Source organism: Colossoma macropomum, unplaced genomic scaffold (assembly GCF_904425465.1).
Source record: "Colossoma macropomum unplaced genomic scaffold, Colossoma_macropomum, whole genome shotgun sequence".
Taxonomy (NCBI): Eukaryota; Metazoa; Chordata; class Actinopteri; order Characiformes; family Serrasalmidae; genus Colossoma; species Colossoma macropomum.
Genome location: NW_023494792.1, coordinates 42066258 through 42084572, shown reverse-complemented (window position 1 = coordinate 42084572; position 18315 = coordinate 42066258). Strand labels below are relative to the sequence as shown.

At 39.4% G+C, this 18315-nt stretch overlaps 1 protein-coding gene across 1 annotated transcript in view; it reads right to left on the bottom strand.

Moving 5' to 3' along the window:
• Positions 1-272: 272 nt before the first annotated feature.
• The window catches only part of magi2a (membrane associated guanylate kinase, WW and PDZ domain containing 2a), a 312951-nt gene continuing 294908 nt past the window's right edge, over positions 273-18315 (bottom strand). Inside the window, exons 21-22 of the mRNA XM_036577226.1 lie at positions 12148-12286; positions 273-1472 (exon numbers count right to left, since the gene is read on the bottom strand). Coding sequence (XP_036433119.1) covers positions 775-1472; positions 12148-12286 — 837 coding nt within the window. The 3' untranslated portion in view covers positions 273-774. The remainder of the gene's footprint in view (positions 1473-12147; positions 12287-18315) is intronic.

Below are 18315 nucleotides of genomic sequence, written 5' to 3'. Positions count from 1 at the left end.
CAGATTACTAACATTACTGCGAGGAAGCCGAAGATCACATTTGCATTTATTAGCCTCTACAGTCGTGGCTACATCAAGGGTTGCATGATGATATTGCATTGCATCCCTCGGCCTCATCAGGCATACTGGGTATCGCAGTGAAAAAACACTGAGGATGAAAACACAAAATGGATACAAAATCATGAATTTTGTCAGATCGATGAGGATGAGGAATGTTATGCCGTGCTACAGAATATTGCAAAACGTAACAAATGACATAATACATGCTAGTTTTAGGCCGGCATGCATGCTGGGTATTGTTGTGAGATAAAACTAATGGATGAAAACACAAAAAGGATATAAAGTCAGAAATTCTCTCAAACAGATGATGCTGATTACATGCTAGTTTTAGGCCAGAATGCCCCTTTAATATTGACTAACTGTATTTTCTTAGACAACACAGCTGCACATTGCGATTATATGGAAGTTAGTAAAGCCAAGTGAATTTAAGCAAGATGTGTTAGGCTGCCAATTACTTTAAAATGCTAAAATAATATGGTAAAATAGCTCTGTTTTTAGTATAAGCACAGTGTTATACTTTGGACTAATTTTTTAGAGTGATTACGAGAAATAAGTAGTTTCCAGTGTTAACTATGCACTACAAAGTTGCTCTAAGATGTGTAATAGCGAGTTTCCTGCTTCTTTCTTCAAATCAAATCAAAGCATCCCTAAGCTTATGTTGATTTTGATAATTATCGATATCGATTCATCGCCCAGGCCCTAAACAGAGGGCTGTTATCTGCTAATGGTAGAGGTGGCCGAACGCAGGCTGCTTGGGAGTTTGTCAGAGCCAGGAATTTTCCAGGGTCCGGGGGACACTGTAGCTTTTCTGCCTGCCAAACTGCTGCTGCTGCTGTTGCTGGTGGTGGTGTTGGTCGTCTTGGAGATACGGCTGGGCTGGGTCTCTCCTGCAACCTTTTCTGGCTCTTTTAGCTGCGCTTTGCCATCCCGGCTGCTGCTGTTGCCTCCGTTAATGCCAGTATCCATTCTCAAAGGTTTAGGGGACTTAGGCACATCCCGTTTTCTTGACTGGCTGCTACTGGACCGCTCCTTGGATCGCGCCCGGCTGCTTTTGGCTGGTTTGGCATCCCGAGACGCCCCTGTAATTTCATCCAAGTGCTGTTGCTGATGCCCCTGATGTCCCTTGCCTCCATTGCTATGGCGACCGCTCCTGCCACTGCCCCCCTCTCTGGGTCTGTTTCGCCCCCCGGCCTGTCCTGACCGCCTCCCGGCACTGTGGGGCTCCGGGCCTTGGCCTCTAAGACCCTCTAGACAGCTTTCAGGGGCTTCCATTGGTGAAACGTGAGGTGGATCTAATGGTGAGTTCACGTGAGATGAAGGCGATTGATTGTTTAAACTGTCCAGGGGTGGGGCTACTACTTCCGACAGGCTTGGGGAGGCTGTAGGCCTAGCATCCCAGGGGGCGGAGCTATCTGCTGAAGGAAAAACACAGCAATAAAATAAGTGACAGCGCAAAGCTTTGAGCCCAAACAAGCTTTCACACTTAAAGGTGAAATAAAGCAAGAATAAGAGAATGATGGAGAACAACAGAAAAGAATTAAGACACCACTTATATTGACAAGCTATCATCAGATGATGTCATTAAAGGAATCCCCTTACCCAAAAAGAGGTCGATCAGCCAAGACATGCTTGGTGCCAAACATCTGCTTCTTTAGTAAAGCAAAAAACTAATGTAGCTACCAAATAGGGCTGTCAACTGGGCTCAGGAATTAAAATCGATTTTTTACTTGTTTGTTTTGGGTGTCAGCTGAACAGAATTAGCAGTTCAAGTTCTCTTCCAAGCATGCTGAGCTGTCCAATGACGCATTAGCAGCAGTTTAAAAACGATGCTGTGGAGCTATAAGTGTCTCTGGGGAAGTCTGTGCTCGCCTTCACCCTCCTAGCCTGCTAGCATTGTGTGATAAATGGACACCTAGGTGTGAATTGGCCATGACTAAAATCAGGACAGCATGAGTCTGAATTACACAGGAGCAATTTTCACTTCTCTTAGTTTAATAATTCTAACCAATTTACTGCTGCCACCATTCTCACTGCAGGTTTGTTCTAAAATGTTTTAGCTTGATGAAGGAAGGAATGCTTAGAGATGATTGTGATTAGCTTGTAATGGCTTATAATGGAGGCTCTATTACTCATTAGCTAAATTAACCGTACAGCTCCAGTGCAAACCTAAAGAAGCAAACTTCAGACGCCAAATTTGGGGATGAGGGAGAAACAGTAAATCTGACTATTCCTTTAAATAATAAGATGTGCAAGGTACTAACCATGTCCAGTGTTGGGGGTTAATGCGTTACAGTAATAGAATTACTTTTTTTGTAACCAAGTAGTGATACAGTGTTCCATTACAGTTTAAATTCTTGTAAATCTCATTAGTTACTTTGATTACCTGTGTTTGAGACATATTGCATTTCTCAAAGTCTCAAAGAGAACGAAATTATGCACGATGCTTTTAAAACATAGATATCTTCTATATAGATTGTCTGTGCCTGTCCTGTCCTGCTTGTGTCAGCTGACCACATGAATTTGATTGGGAATATCTTCCCAAGCGTGGGAGGGGCCGTCAACTTGACAAGCAATCTTTCGAAGCATCCAATCTTGCTAATATAAAACTGATGGAGCTGAAGAAGAGAGAGCCACAGCCAGCCTCACCTATACAGGCCACAATTTTCATTAATAAACAGATCTGTAAACAGAGAACAGAACAGAATAAAAAGATTTTATTTCGAAGCTGCAGTTTTTGAACTGTTTCTGCTAACTAGTTTCTGTTCATCACTGTTTCAGTTAACATAACTGGCTGAGTTTTTTCAAAGGCAGGAATACTGACATGATTTTAAAGGGGGTTTCTGCAGCTACTGGCACTTCTAGGTCTCGGCTGTGGCTTTTTGGATTCACATTTTTAGCAAAACACAGAAAATAGTTTATTAGTGTCATAAGACATTTTTACATTAATTCATTTAATTAATTTATAAAGCATATTTTGGACTACATACCAGTTTTATTTATGGTCTGCATCTGTGATATTAATCTTTCAATGCATTAAAATAAGATATTAAATTAAATACAAAAATTCTGATAAAACTGCATGGTATAAATGTTACATAAAAACATATTTAAACAAATATAGTTATTGATCAATCACTTGTGTCATTTTTTTTTTTTGATAAATACATCTGTTCTGTGTTCTTATGTCCTTACACTGACCAAATGACCTAATATAAAGTTTTTTTTCAATACCAAACAGACCTACTTTCAATGGAAACACACATTATCCAAAGAGAACACGGAAAAGTGTCGGAAACTTAAATTAACTTAAGGTGCCATAAATATTGTGCATATTTATTAGTGTTCACATGAAAAAAAAGAAAAACTGCAAAAAGGAAAGTAAATGAATTAAAAGCAGTTTACAGACATACAGACTCTAGTTGACTTGTTCTAGCCACAAACATCAGTCTAATAAAGGACGTTTTCCTGACTCAACTACACTACAGGATGACGACTGAGGCCACAAGGCCGATTAGACTTTTAACCCCACATACAGGCCTCACGCTCCCCCCATTTAAACTCATAGCCCTGCCCCAATCAGACTGGGCTAAACCACTGCTATGAGCAAGTGGGTTAACAGAGGATAGTACAAGAATTTAAAAATATTAATGCAGACATCATTGTGGACAAAATACATGCTGACATGTCATTTGGCCTTTCACTCATATTAGCGGCAAGTATGTTCTCAATTGCTTCTACTTCACATTGTTCTTTCCCCCAATATCCTAAACGAATTGGACCTGAAAGACAAGATCAACAGGTCAGTAAATAATTGTGCACATTTTTACATATGTTTTTGTTTTAAAATCCCCAAAGTCTACACAAAAGGTCCCAAAATAGTATTGGTGATGGGGCAGACCTACTGACCTCATCACAAGGAAGACATGTTCATTATTTATCTTACTATTTGGACAGCCAAAACTGCCCGTAGTTGCGGAAAAACCCTTAGGTGATGTTTACCGTGATTGTATATTTCTTTCCAAATAAATGACTGAAAATGACTACTAGGTTTTCCCTTGTACAGTTAGTACAGATGTCAATGGGTTTTACCAAATAATGCAGAAGTTGAGTAAGTGAGTAAATAAATTACTTGTTCCAGACAGAGGTGGATTTAATGATTTTAGGGCTTTAGTCAAAGGACAGGGCCACCTGGACATACATTATTAAATTAGTTGTGGCTCTGGGCTTCTGAGTGGCACAACTATCTACACTGCAAAAATGATATTGTGGCATCTGTCACGGACCGCACAGCCACGAGGAACTTTGAGAAGTGGCCATGCAAAGCGGATCTCGGGTGGCACCGCACTCCTGGGTTAAAAAGATACAGCTGCTGCTGTTATTGTTGATGTTATTAGTGTAGTTGTGCTGTTTAGAGTAAACTGTGTCCAAGGAGGGTGGGCTCTGTAGTGTGATTAGTGGTTGGAAGTGTCTGCCCTCCTCATAAATTTATTTTATTCAGTATCTCACTGTATTGGCAGATAATTTTACCTGTTTCAAGACATATGCTTGGAACAAGCAATATCTACCAATATAGTGAGATAATTTGGTACAGATAATTTGGTTATTTTATTAACGTATATATATAATGTGTCTATAATAAGTAATGTAATCCTATTACAGTTTGAGAGAAGTTACTAGTAACTTGTAATGTGTTACTTTTTTAAATAACTACCCCTACACTGGTGCTATCAATAATAACATTAACACAAGCATTATGTATGGTCTGCTGAGCATGGGCTACTTAATTTGTATTATTATGGGGCCCTTGGCTCATGGGGTCCCTAGGTGGCTGCCTTTCTTTGCCTAGTGCAAAGATCACCCCGGTTCCAGAAAGAATAAGTAAAGTAATCCCATTACAGTTTGAGATAGGTAACGAGTCATTTGTAATCAGTTACTTGTTTTGAGTAACTACCCCAACACTGGTCATGTATTATTACACCACACTACACAGCAGTCTAGTTTAGAAAAGAAAACATACAACGCTGTTCAGTGTGTTTGGTGTAAACTGAGACACACTAGCTAATCCTGCAACACATCATTCTAAACTTTGATATCAGAATGACACACACAACACAGAGAATAAATAATATGGTCCCAGAGGGCTCCTGCCGGGCACACACATACAAAAAAGAACAAAGATTTCACATTCTGCTCACATCTCACTACACACACACACACACACACACACACAGTCACACTCACACACAGAAAATTAAATCAGGCTGGCACTTTTATGGATGTCAACAATCAAAGTGTGGCCAAACAATTCATTCATACAGACAAGACAAAAGCAAACAAATACCCACATATCCACTCCTGTGCTATAAACTGGCACTCCTGAGAGAGGCAATAGGCATTTGATTTAGCATGCCTGGCGTGGGCTGACTGCAGAGTGGCTATGGGGGGTGTATTTCTCTGGGTTTATTTTGCTCCAGGGCAGAAACACAGTGATTCAGACACACTGAAACCTGGATCATAAAGGGCTTTGAACTCACACTCACACAAAAACACACACACACACTCACACACACACTCACTGCTGCAGACAGAGACAGACAGACAGCCTGCAGCGCTGACTCGGGAAAGTGTGTTTCAGCCAAAGTGTAACACTGCTACACTCAACCTGAATCCAGAACCTGCTGTGTGTGAGTGTGTGTGTGTGTCTGGGGGAGCAGGGGGGGGCAGGGTGTTTGACAGAGAAAGTCACAGATAGTGGGAGAGAAATATATGTATGGAGTATTATCCAATAATAACAAAATATGTGAACAAAACATTGATATTTGCTGTGTTTATTTATCCCAAGGGCATTAATTGTAGCAATAAGCTAAATATAAACAAAATCATCATTCATAGTGTATTTTCTTTCAGGACGTGGCTATATACATATATTTTACCTATATAAATTTTGGTAGTGAAAAATACAGAGCCTGCTGTTGTCATCCTATCTAAATAAAAATAATGCGAGGCCACGCCTTATTAACGTGTGGGAATGAGATCCTAAGGTGTGGCCACGACTTAGTAAGGCATGGCAATGAGATAATTAAGTCATGGTCACGACTTAGTAAGGCGTGGGAACAAGATCTTGCTTACTAAGTCATACGGATCTCGTTCCCACGCCTTAATAAGTCGTGGCCACACATTATTTTTATTTATACAGGATGTCACCAGCGGGGCTCTGTAGAAAAAGGACTGTTCAATCATTTGTTTTTTACAGGGTCATTCAAAGCTTAGCTTATTGTGAAAGTCAGTTAAAAGTCTGAAATGTGTTTTCAGCTCTGACTTTGAACCAATTCAGTAGTATATATATATATATATATACACATAACAATTCATTAGTGAGAGAGAGAGAGAGAGAGATGGTATGCACCTGTTGAATGTGTGTTTGCTCTGAAAAGGTGTGTGTGTGTGTGTGTGTGTGTGTGTGTGTGTGTGTGTGTGTGTGTGTGTGTGTGCACTCTACATTGCCTAAAACAAAACAGTGACAGAGTCTTGAGAACACACTGTTACATCACTCCAAACAGATAAATAATAAATAACTTCAAACCCCCACAACCCACACAATCACAACAGACAACAGTACTCTACTGACAAAAGCCCTATTGGAGCCGCATTTGTTTAACAGAGGAAGATGTGCAATGTCATTTGTCAGACTGGATGACTGGTTCAGGATAAAGTATCTGTGTAATCTCCCCAATTTCTCAAAGATAGCCTAGCCTGAAAGGTCAGGCCAGATGTTCATGTCAGTGATATGCCACAATAACACACAAAGAATGACAGTAACCCGCACAGCCGTGTCTAATAGTAGGTTCTGTTATTCCATTAGCGTGAGGTGGATCTGAGCTACATTAACTCTTCCTATACAGCCTGTACTTGCTCTGCCCACAAACTTTCTTAGCTACTGTTGCTAGGTTGGACAAGCTTTCAGAAAAGGTAAAAAATCCAACTTGACTTACATATAGAGTGAGTTATCAATTTCAAATGATATTTATAAAAGGTCGCACTGTTAGGCTACATCAAGGGTAGCTTCTCTGTCATGTATTAAAAAAATAAATTAATAAGACGGCACATTTGTCACCATCATTTCCAACCTGTCTAGTTTCGATTAGCTACAACATTATAGCTCAGCTCAGTAGTGTAGCATTTTAAACTAGAAACTCATCCGGAGAGCGGTACAGTTTCTCATTAGTTCCAGTGTGATTTTTACCAGTGTTCTATAGTCCAACCTCACACCTGTTGCTATGAGATAATGCATTTATGGGGGAGAATAAATAGAAGAAGGGAACACTCAGGGCCTTCTAGGTCTTCAGAGAAGGCCTAATGACTTCTGGGATTCTGGAAATTTTTAGTTCATTTATATTTAATAATATCATTATGAATGTTATATTCAAAATCTACAAAAGTAAAGTAAAGCTCTGGGCTGCTAGCAAATGGATGGGCCCAATTTCTTGAGAAAAAAACACCTCTCTAGGCCTTCTGGAAGTCACTGACTGTGACTACCAGTGGTAGCCAAACCATTAAGTTTCTGTCAGAAATGGAAACAGAAAACAGTGGAAGCAGCTCTATGGCAGGGCTCTTTACTGAAAGAGTCACTGTAAAGCTGCTACATACAAGGTAAAATATACGTTAATGTCTGTTACAAGCTTCAAATAAAATGTACAGAATGCCTTATACAAGCTTCAAATGTCCATGTTTAAATCTAGAGTTCATGTGCACCAGTGTTAGCTTAGTGCTAAAAAAGCACTAGCAGAAATAGGTGTTTTTCCCTCATTATTGGACCAAGTTTTGATCATTTTGGCCTGAAGTCCTGGCTCTGATAGATTAAGATTAATTAAGATTAAGAGACCCTTATTAGTCCCACAACGGGGAAATTTCTCCTCTGCATTTTACCCATCTGTGCAGTGAAACTAGTGATCACACACATTAGGGGGCAGTGAGCACACTTGCCCGGAGCAGTGGGCGGCCCTATCCACAGCGCCCAGGGAGCGGCTGGGGGTTAGGTGCCTTGCTCAAAGGCACTCAGGGGATCAAGCCGGTGACCTTCCAGTCACAAGGCTGGTTCCCTAACCTCCAGCCCACGACTGCCCCTAATAGTCACAGTTCACCACTGACAAATAGGCCATTTATTGTCAGACAACAATATTGAAGATTTGTTCTGGATTAAAATCATAGATCTTGTCAGTGACTAATCCAGCTCCAATACAGCTACATACTGTGACACAAATGCAAATGTTACCCATTAGGAAAGAAAGCAAAACACATATAAAGTAAAAAGAAACAACTGCATGGAAAAAAATACACTCCAAACAAAGGAAGGAAACCACGAAGCAATTTAAAAAACAAAAATTCTCCACCCACAGCACACAACACCAGTAGTAGAAGTTTTTGTGTTAGAACGCATGCACTCTGTTACAAACCGTATCTTTAGACTGTCCCATTAAGAAGAAATAGGGGGAGCCATGCTTGTCACTTTTCATGCACATGGAGAGGCTGGAAGGTACCATTCCTATAAAAGGGGAAGTAACAACCTAGACCAATCATTAGGGTTAGAACAATAGCTTGAAGAACAAATGTTAAACTGTGTGCAAGAGAGATTATATTAGACTGAGAAAGACCCCGTGTCTCAATTCGGGCACTATGTCCTTCATTCTTATGAATGATTATACATCAGAGGTTTCCAAATCTGGAGTCTAGTTTCTGGTCCTGGATTTTGTAATAGGTTTTAGAACTGCTGATGTGACTAATAGTGCAGGTGTGTCAAACATAAATCTTGCGGGCTGATTACGGTTCTCAGTCGGCCACCAGATGAATTTAGAATTCATGTTCTAAATTAAAATCATCTTGTGGACCGTAATTGATCACTTGCAATATGACTGACATGATGCTCGATTAATCACTGCTTAGCAGCAGTCTTTAAGCTCTAACTCTTCCAACAAGTGAATTAAAAACTCCAGAAAAACTTCTCAGAATAAACCTGGAGCGACAACAGTGCTGGTGGTAAATTAGTCACAATTTTCAGGCTAAGAGAGGTGGAAAGGTGTTACTGAGACATGTGTATTCAGGCACGCTACTCTAGTCATCTGGAGGGTGGTGCTGTTTTTATTTAATGGATTAAACTGTGTGGAAGACACTCAATGAGAAAACTACTAACAAGCAGCTCTAAAGTATGTTCAACTTAATATAGACTACTGTATTTGGTAATATCCATTTTAATATGATGTCTTAACAGTAAATAACCTTGCACATTCATTTTAACATCACTTAGCAGGTTAAGTTAGCTTTTCTCAGCTTAGATGCTAACATTGCTGACAGCTTAATAAATAAGTTAAACAGGACTGTATTTGAAACATTATGATTGAAGATAAATCTTAATGCACTCATATGCATGCAATCCTTTGAATTATTTGAGGTTTCGTAAAGGCTTTGTGTAAAAGACGATATCCTCAGCATCTAACACTGGACCAACAGACTTTGGTCTGACCATCTACTCTTTTTTGTAGGTGATATTTGTTGAATCAGTTTGCTCCTTCACTACCTTTCAGGCAAATGAACACATTTCTAAGGAGTTGTTGTGTTATTACTAAACTGATTTCTTTGCTCTAGCCCACTTGACATTGGGCTGTGTAATGTGGCCTGTTGTCTAAAATGAGACACCCTGGCCTTGTGTCACAGCTACCAGTGATTACAAAAACAAGGACTAGATTCAAAGTCCAGATCTGAAGATCTCTGCTAGACTCCATGTAGAAGGTAATCATATATTAAGCACTAATGTCTTGCATTCATACATCACTTAATCAGGTTTATCAATTAGCTAATGCTAACAAACTGCAATATGACATCACTGAATCACACCTAGGTTCCCAGTTAGCTAACTTTAGCAAGGTGAGTTAGCTGTAGCATAACATATCCATTTCCCTAATTACATTTTGAAATCAGTGTGTAAATAGCCTAATGTGAATCTCTGTCACATAGAATACATTTATTTAAGGACAGATGAACTTATGTGAAAATTTGAAACATTTCAACTGGAGCTTCCTCTGATGGACATACTTCTTTTATGTGTGTTAGCACGCAGTTGCTTAGAGCAAACAGTGCGCAGTGTTTGACGGTTCATTTTTCAATGGTTCCTGTGTGAATACACTATTTGCACTAAAAGTCACTTGTATACTACACAAGTCCTCGATTTGAGACACAGGGAGAAAGCAAAGAAGTCTATAATTCACTAGCTGAGAAGAAAATGAGTAATTATATTACACCATTGTTAATAAATACAAAGAGCATGCTTCGATAGGGTTTGTTATGAAAGAGTGTTGGCGAGAAAGAAGAAGAGGGAATTTAGGAGTGACTACTATTATTAAGAGGTTCTGAAGAGGTATTAAAACACTCAGAGCCTCACTGACATTAATAAAGTGAAATATTCCAAATTTCTTTTCGTCTCTGAACTCTACTCACTTCCAGATTTATGCCTGCATAATATATCGTTTGGTATTTATTATCATGATATTGGTCTTTGCTCTACTGATCCAGATGAGTGTTTCTATGGGTGTTTTGATTAATCAAGATATTCATCTAATCCAAACAAAAGTAAATGATTTAGATCTAATTAATGCAGGCCAACTTTTAACCATGTCAAGTTATTAATAGTTATACAGTACTGTGCAAAGTCTTAGCGATCTGTTAAAACTGTTTAAAACTATTTATATGGGCAGTATGTGTATTTTTGCCAGTAAAACACTATATAACATTAGAATAAAAACAAACAAAAATGAAAGCAGTACAAAGTAACAAGAAAGAAGTTTTCAAGAAAGCAGTTGTTGTCTTGTGAGCTGGTCTGTGGAACACAGGTTTAGTTCTAGACTCCCCCCCATTATCACATGGATTTGTTAAATTTCATCATCAGAACACTTGAATTTAATTCAATGAAAGATTGATTAGACAAACCAGTTTTTGGTGTTTTTCTGAGCAAAAAATGCTTACTGCCCAGAAAAATAGCTTACATTTTCTCAGATGCCTAAAGCCTTTGTACAGTACTGTATACGTAATACATTTAGAATGTATTATTATTACATAGAAATACTTACATATATAGTACTGAAAAAGGTTTAAACACATGAGAAAATTGAATTAAAAGCAATTTATCTGGGCAGTAAGTGTTTATTTGTTCAGAAAAACAGTAATATTAAAATAAAAAGATAATATTAATATTTAACCATTTACAAACATCTTGTCATGCCAGCCCAGTATTATTTGTGGTTACCATCTAACACTTGTTTTGGCTAATCAGTGCAGTTTAACAATTCTATGTAATGGCTGGCGGCATCCAGGAGACATCTGGAACCAAACTTACTCACAAGATATCCACTACTTTTTCAAAATAAGAAATTCTACTTACCTTTTACTGTATTTATGCTTATTTGTGTCTATTTTAATGATATATAGTGTTTTTACAAGCACCAACATGGTTACTGCAGAGATTATTATTATTATTATTATTATTATTATTATTATTATTACATAGGTACAATACTATGCAAAAGCCATAGGTATATGAAGAAATTATATGTAAAGCTCCATACCTTGGCCATTTCCTAAGCTCTCTTCATGGAAGTGAATTTACCATCCAATACAGTTTTTCTAATTAATCCTTCATTAAATTAAATCAGGTGCTGCTGATGGAATGTAAGAAATGCATGCAATGACTGGAGTGCAGCAAGAAGTCAAGACCCAAAACCTGTGTTATTGTGCTATTTAGAAGAACTGTGTTTATCTAAACATATGCATAACATTGTTGAAAACAAATCATTCTTGTTATGTTTTACTGGATTTATGTTCTAAAGTGTTTCCGCCTGCAAAAACTGCCCAGATAAATAGTTTTAAACAATTTTTGTGACTGCCTTCTGTACTGTACTGTATTTACATATACATAATATATATGGGGCATATAGGCACTTATATTTAAGTAATACAAATGGGAGACATGTATGACAACTTGTTCTGAAGAGCTGATAAAAAGCAAACATGTGTGCATGTACAGAACAGGGTTAAACCCACCATACTCAGGGACCTGCCCTGTGCCTCTCTTCAGCAGCAGGCGAACTCTGCGGCCGCCAGATTTGATGAGCTCGATGGCCCGAGCGTGGGTCATGTCCCGCGTGCTCTCTCCATTTATCTCAATGATTTGATCTCCAACCTACACACACATACACACAGGGGAAACACAGTGGTTAGTGTGTAGGGAAGAATACAGTAGTTTAGTCCATTGGGAGGGGAAATAACTAGAGGTTGTGGGTTGGAAATCCAGAAGCAAAAACAGTAAATAGAGAGAGACTAGAGAGAAACTAGAGTTAGCATGTGTTTGGGCTAGCAGATGAGGATATATTTTATTATGATTTGTATTTGATGAAAAGTTACTGTCATATGTGTACAGTCTTGTTTTGCAGAAAGGAAAAAACACCCTCTATATTTTGCCATGTTTATGTCATTTCATTACATTGAAGAAAAAGAAAAGTAAAAGTGCAGTGTACACTCCACCCTGTCAAGAAATTGGATATAAATGTAATGAATTGCACAACTATGCAATTAATTTAGCGCAGAACCATCTGAGCCTTCTGGGCTTTCAGAGAATGCCTAATGACTTCTGAGTACTGAAAAATGCATGTCTGTAATTTTTAGTTCATTGTTATTTAATAGAATCTTCATGCTTATATTTAAACTCTGCAAGTTTATAGAAATACTTGTATTTATTTATATTTAGTTGGAATCAAAAGAGTTATATTTGTGAAAAACCTAAATGGACATCACCCAATCAGGATCTCTTTGATGTGGTATCTAGGTAGACACAACCAAGTTAGCTCACCCATTTGTTAGGCCTTCAGGAGCTGAACAGAAGGCCTCAAACATTAGATTAACTACCAGCCTAATTAGGAACTGACAGTCGAATCAACAAATCATGTTTATATTTTCAAAGCGTGGGGCCAATTTTGTGAAACTCTGAAAGTTCTAGATGCATTACTGACTATCAATATGAACAGTAGTCTAACCAGGTTTCAGTCAGTTTTGAGAAACAAAGAACAGAGGCATCAACTAAAACATACGGAATGCATTTCACAAGCTTCAAATGTCTGTATTTAATCTAGAACAGTCAAAAAATGTTTGTGTGCACCAGTGTTAGCTTAGCGCTAACATACTATACATCTGATTTGTGCCTAGCATCCAATAGGGATTGAATTGTCAGAGTTTTTTTTTGTTTTGTTTTTACCACTACCTCTAAAAGTCTTATTATGCAATTTTGTAGTTATATTAAAATAACTAGGCATTGTAAACTGAATCCATAGAAAAACAATGTTAACTAGACTTGTATGAGTTAACTGTAGCCTTATTTAAATTTGAACTATTTGAACTGTTGCAGTGTCAACAGGAAGCGGTAGAAGCAGTGCTTTTTCACCACAAGGGGTGGCAGTAATTTTCACCACGAGAAGTGCTTTTCTTAAAAACCAAGGTAAAAAAAACGCATACAAAGCACTGAACTTGCGGGTGAGGTCACCACTAGCCATAGTCTTCACCCTTACAGTGACCAAACCCCATACCCCCCAGAACACAAAAAAGAACCCCAGAAAACACCCACACCCCCAAGACGCAATTAACCACAAATAACACACAACACATCTGTATACTAAGAAACAATCACATTTAAACAACATTAAAGTCTATTTTTAGGAGGGCGCGTGTCTACCATGAGCCTCCACATGTGGCCACTCACATGGCCATGCCTCCTGAGCTTTTCAGAAGCAGTGCCAGCCAGCAGCAGGTTGCTACATAGCACCCCTTTCAAAGATAGACCATCCCGGTGACCCACCAGCTTGAGCCAAGCACCTGGGTGCGTGCAGTAGTAGCACTACAGTGTGCCGGTTCCGCCTGCAGAATTCCCTACAGCGCGCCAGCTGCAGCAGACTTGATGTGGGCAGCTCCACCCAGCCACCTTCCTCTCTCTTCACTGCCCACTGCACCATCGATGCTAATATAAGTGCCCTGTGTGCACTTTGACCCCACCTCTGCTGCTGGTGACTGACCTGAGCTGGACAATCATCGCCTTCCTGCTGTCTGATGTGCCCCTCTCAGTGTGCATGAGCACACCTAGTCTAAGTGGGAACAGTGAGACCGTAATGGTGTGCACAATGAGCCATCTGCTGTCCATGGTGTGCTCGACGCACAGCCCGTGGCCACCTCTGAACCTCTCGGCCAGCATCTATCACCTACCTAACAAGCAAAGACATCAAAGTCCCTTTTCAGGAGGGTGCGCGCCTACCATGAGCCTCTTGCGTGGCCGTTCGCATGGCCATAACTCCCAAGCTTCTCAGAGTCAGCACCAGCCAGTAGCAGGTCGCTACAATATGTCTGTGATGTAATCAATTTGTTCACCGTAAATACTCCCATTTACAATTATAACTGAAATACCATATGTTAATATAGTCAAAACATAAAGAAACAAAAAAATTATGGAAATACAACCAATCTGGCATCAGTGATAATGTGCGTATGAATGTCATTCCTTATGAATAACGGCTCATTAGGATCAATAGAAATCATAACTCAGGCTGAAGTCTAATTGGCGCTGGCACTCATGGATGGCCGTCAGCAGTAATTAACTGCAGCAGCGTTTTGCTAATGTCAGTGAATGAATGAATAAATGAATGAATCATTGCTGCCGCCTCTCTGTGGGCAGCGATGACTGATGGGAGAATACTGATGATCTACTCAGCTTTATTGCAGATGAGAGATATACACTAGTGTATGTGTGAGAAGGATTGTTATAAGAATATTATGACATTGTTTAACCAATTTCTAGACATTTTACTTATTTTAAGTCATTCTATCTATGGAAATGGTCTTATTGCACTGGCAGATCACAATTTTTCCTTCAAGCATTATTTCTCGAAACAACCAAAAAACTACCAGTATAATAAAGTAATTTCACTAGATAAAACTGGGGTGAAATGGGGTGAATCATCCTGTAATATTCTTACAACAGTAATGTAAAATCTTATCTACATTTGCAGTGACAGCTTACACATGGGCAGAAACAGTTAGTTTGAGTGAATATGTGGCTGCAATCCAAAAGCAAGTTCAGCCCTACAGAATGTTAGTAAAAAAATCCCATTCAACCGAATGACAGTCTGCAGATTTTGTCAAAATACCAACATTTAAAGTGCATCATTATTTTCAAATGACATTTAGATCACACTTTCAGAACAGATTGAGTGCAATTTTGTGTCATGTAATATGTCTAAGGTTTTTAGATATAAATATCTGATAGGCAAAGCAGCTGCCACAGTTCTAGCAATGCTACTTAGCTAAGCTCTTACTTGTATCTCTCTGTGTCTGTTTGTGTTCATAGCTTAATTTTACTGGTTCAGCTTGAGGCAACATATTGTCCTGCTTCCTGTTTTTTAGTGATGATGTTGGTATATATGTCAAGAACAACAGTGAAAATCAGCATATCTCTTCATCCATGTTAGCTACTGGTATACGCTACAACCTTACATTAGCTAGCTAGCAGTTCCACATACTGACACTACATTTGTGTTTGTAAGTAGAAGAGCAGATATTTTATTTGGACAGGATTAAATTTATATGGGATCCTAGGTCAATTTAGGCTTTTACAGGAGCTCCATGGTGATTACATTGCCGTCCGGATCGGTCATGTCCATGATTTTCCCTGTGTTTCTCCAGGCAGATGTCACCTCGCTTTGAAAAAAAAAAGGTTTCTGACCACTGCTACTCACTGTGTTCGGTCCCCTAAAGCAAAAAGAGAATAGAGAGCCTCCCAGGCTCATTAAAGTGGTGAATATAATGGCAGCCACAGGGATGAACCAAAACATCATGACCATCTGCTTAATATGCTGTTGGCAAAACAGCCGTGACCTGCAGAAGCATGGACTCTACAAGACCTCTGAAGGTGCCCTGTGGTCTCTGGCATCAAGCCGTTGGCAGCAGATCCTTTAAGTCCTGTAAATTGCGAGACTGAGCTGCTGCAGATGGGACTTCTTGTTGCAGCACATTTCCCAGATGCTTCATTGGATTGAGATCTAATGATCTGCTTAATCTGAAGGCCAGGGCAACACCATGAAGCCATTGTCATGTTCCTTAAACCATTCCTGAACAATGTGTGCAGTATGGCTGGGTGCATTATCCAGCTGAAAGCGGCCACTGCCATGAAGGGGTGTCCCTGGTCCAAAACAATGGAAGGTAGGTGGCACGTGCCAAATTGACATCCACATGAATGTCCGGACCTAGGATGTTCCAGCAAAACACTGCCCGGAGCACCACACTCCCTCCACTGGCTTGTCTTCTTCCCACAGCACATCCTAGTACCATCACATACCCAGCTGCCCATGTGATATAAAAGAAAATGGGACTCATCGGAGCACGCAACCTTCTTCCTTTGCTTCGTGGTCCAGTTCCAACACTCGCTTGCCCATTGTAGGTGCTTTTGATGTAGGGGTTAGCATGTGCACTGTGACTGGTCTGCAGCTGCACACCCCCATCAGCAGCACGGTGTGTTGTGACACATTTCTCATGTAACCAGCATTAAAAATTTCAATGACTTGTGCCACAGTAGCCCTCCTGTTGGCTCAGACCAGAGGGGATAGCCTTTGTTGCCCTCATGCATTTTCATGGATGTCCCCCCTGATAAATTAGTCCAATCCAAATAGAGTTTAAGCGTCACAAAAACAGTTTGCAGCTTTATAGTGGCACAAAAGTTAGGGTAATATGTAATGTGAATTATGTAATGGAAACTCAAGGTATAGCAAAATGACGATTGTACCTCCAAGGGTTAAATGTAAAGGTCTGTTCTCTACAGTGAGAGTTCTCTGATACGCAACCTGTTGCTGAAGTGTAGCTTGTGAGGACTCCTAATAAGATCTGTGTGGGAGGGAATGTATAAAGTAATTAGTGTAATAAATGTGGCGGTCTGGCTGTAATGGCGGTTGGGACAGGGAGCCAGAGCTTGCAGCTCATTAGCCCTCATTAAGAGCTTGTTTAAATGGAGGACAGAGAGCAGCGGACCCCTACATATCCATCTCTCACTATTTCACTATTGACAAACATCCTGCATTGGCCACAGGGGCCAACTCTGTGTGTGTGTGTGTGTGTGTGCCTGAGTGTCTTTGTTTTCGTACCTGACTACAAAAAACAGAGAAAAACACATGTAACTTACAGACAACAAACAAAATGCTCAAAGGATAGGGTTAGGTATATGGAACATTACTTAGATGCTATTATATAAAGTACAAATTGATTCAGGAGATATTTCTGAAGAGATTAGATATAAGTTAATCCACTAGTGTAAGGAAGGGCAAAGCCAAAAGAAAACATGAAAAAAGGGTTTCCAAAAACTGAAGTTCAAAGATGATTAAAAAATACAGAAATAACAGGACTCTTTAGAACTGTGCAAGACCACTAAACTGTCACAGTCAGATAAACAGTACTTACAGCTTTCATCTTTGAGAAAATCAAGCTCCACTCTTGCTTAAGATCTAAAAAAAATCCACAAGTGTTTCTGTCCAACCACTGTGAGAAGACAACTTAATGCCTTGAGTCTGAAAGGACACGTAGCTGTCATGAAGCTATTACTGAGAAAACCAAAGTTCAGTCTTAGAAGTTGGTTGCAGACCATTTGCTAATCATACAAAGAAGCTGCTGGTGTTCTCAGAACAATGGACTGACCAACCCAGACCTCAACATCACTATGTCTGAGATTATTTGGATCGTGAGAAGCAGAAAGTATAACCAACTTCTAAGACTGAACTTCAGAGATGTGGAAAAAAAATCCCTGCAGATTCCTTTAAAAAAACTGAAAGCAAGTCTACTCAAAAGAATGGAAGATGTAATAAAGGCAAAGTGTGGACAAACTAAATGCTGCAAAATTAATATTGTGACACTGAAAAATTAATAACTTTTACTTACTGACTGTTTTGACTGGAAATTTAATTAAACGATGATAGGTGGGCTTCTGCACAGAACCGTATAATACAGGATGCATTTCTGTGGGTGTTCATTATAAAGGTAAATCATTTGAATCATTTTGTCCAAAATACTGCAGGCAAATTCATCTATAACCATCACAACCTGGTTCACACAGCACTTGTTAATAATCAATTAATCACAATCAATCAATCCAATAATCACAAAAGGATATTTGTATCCACATTAGTAGCT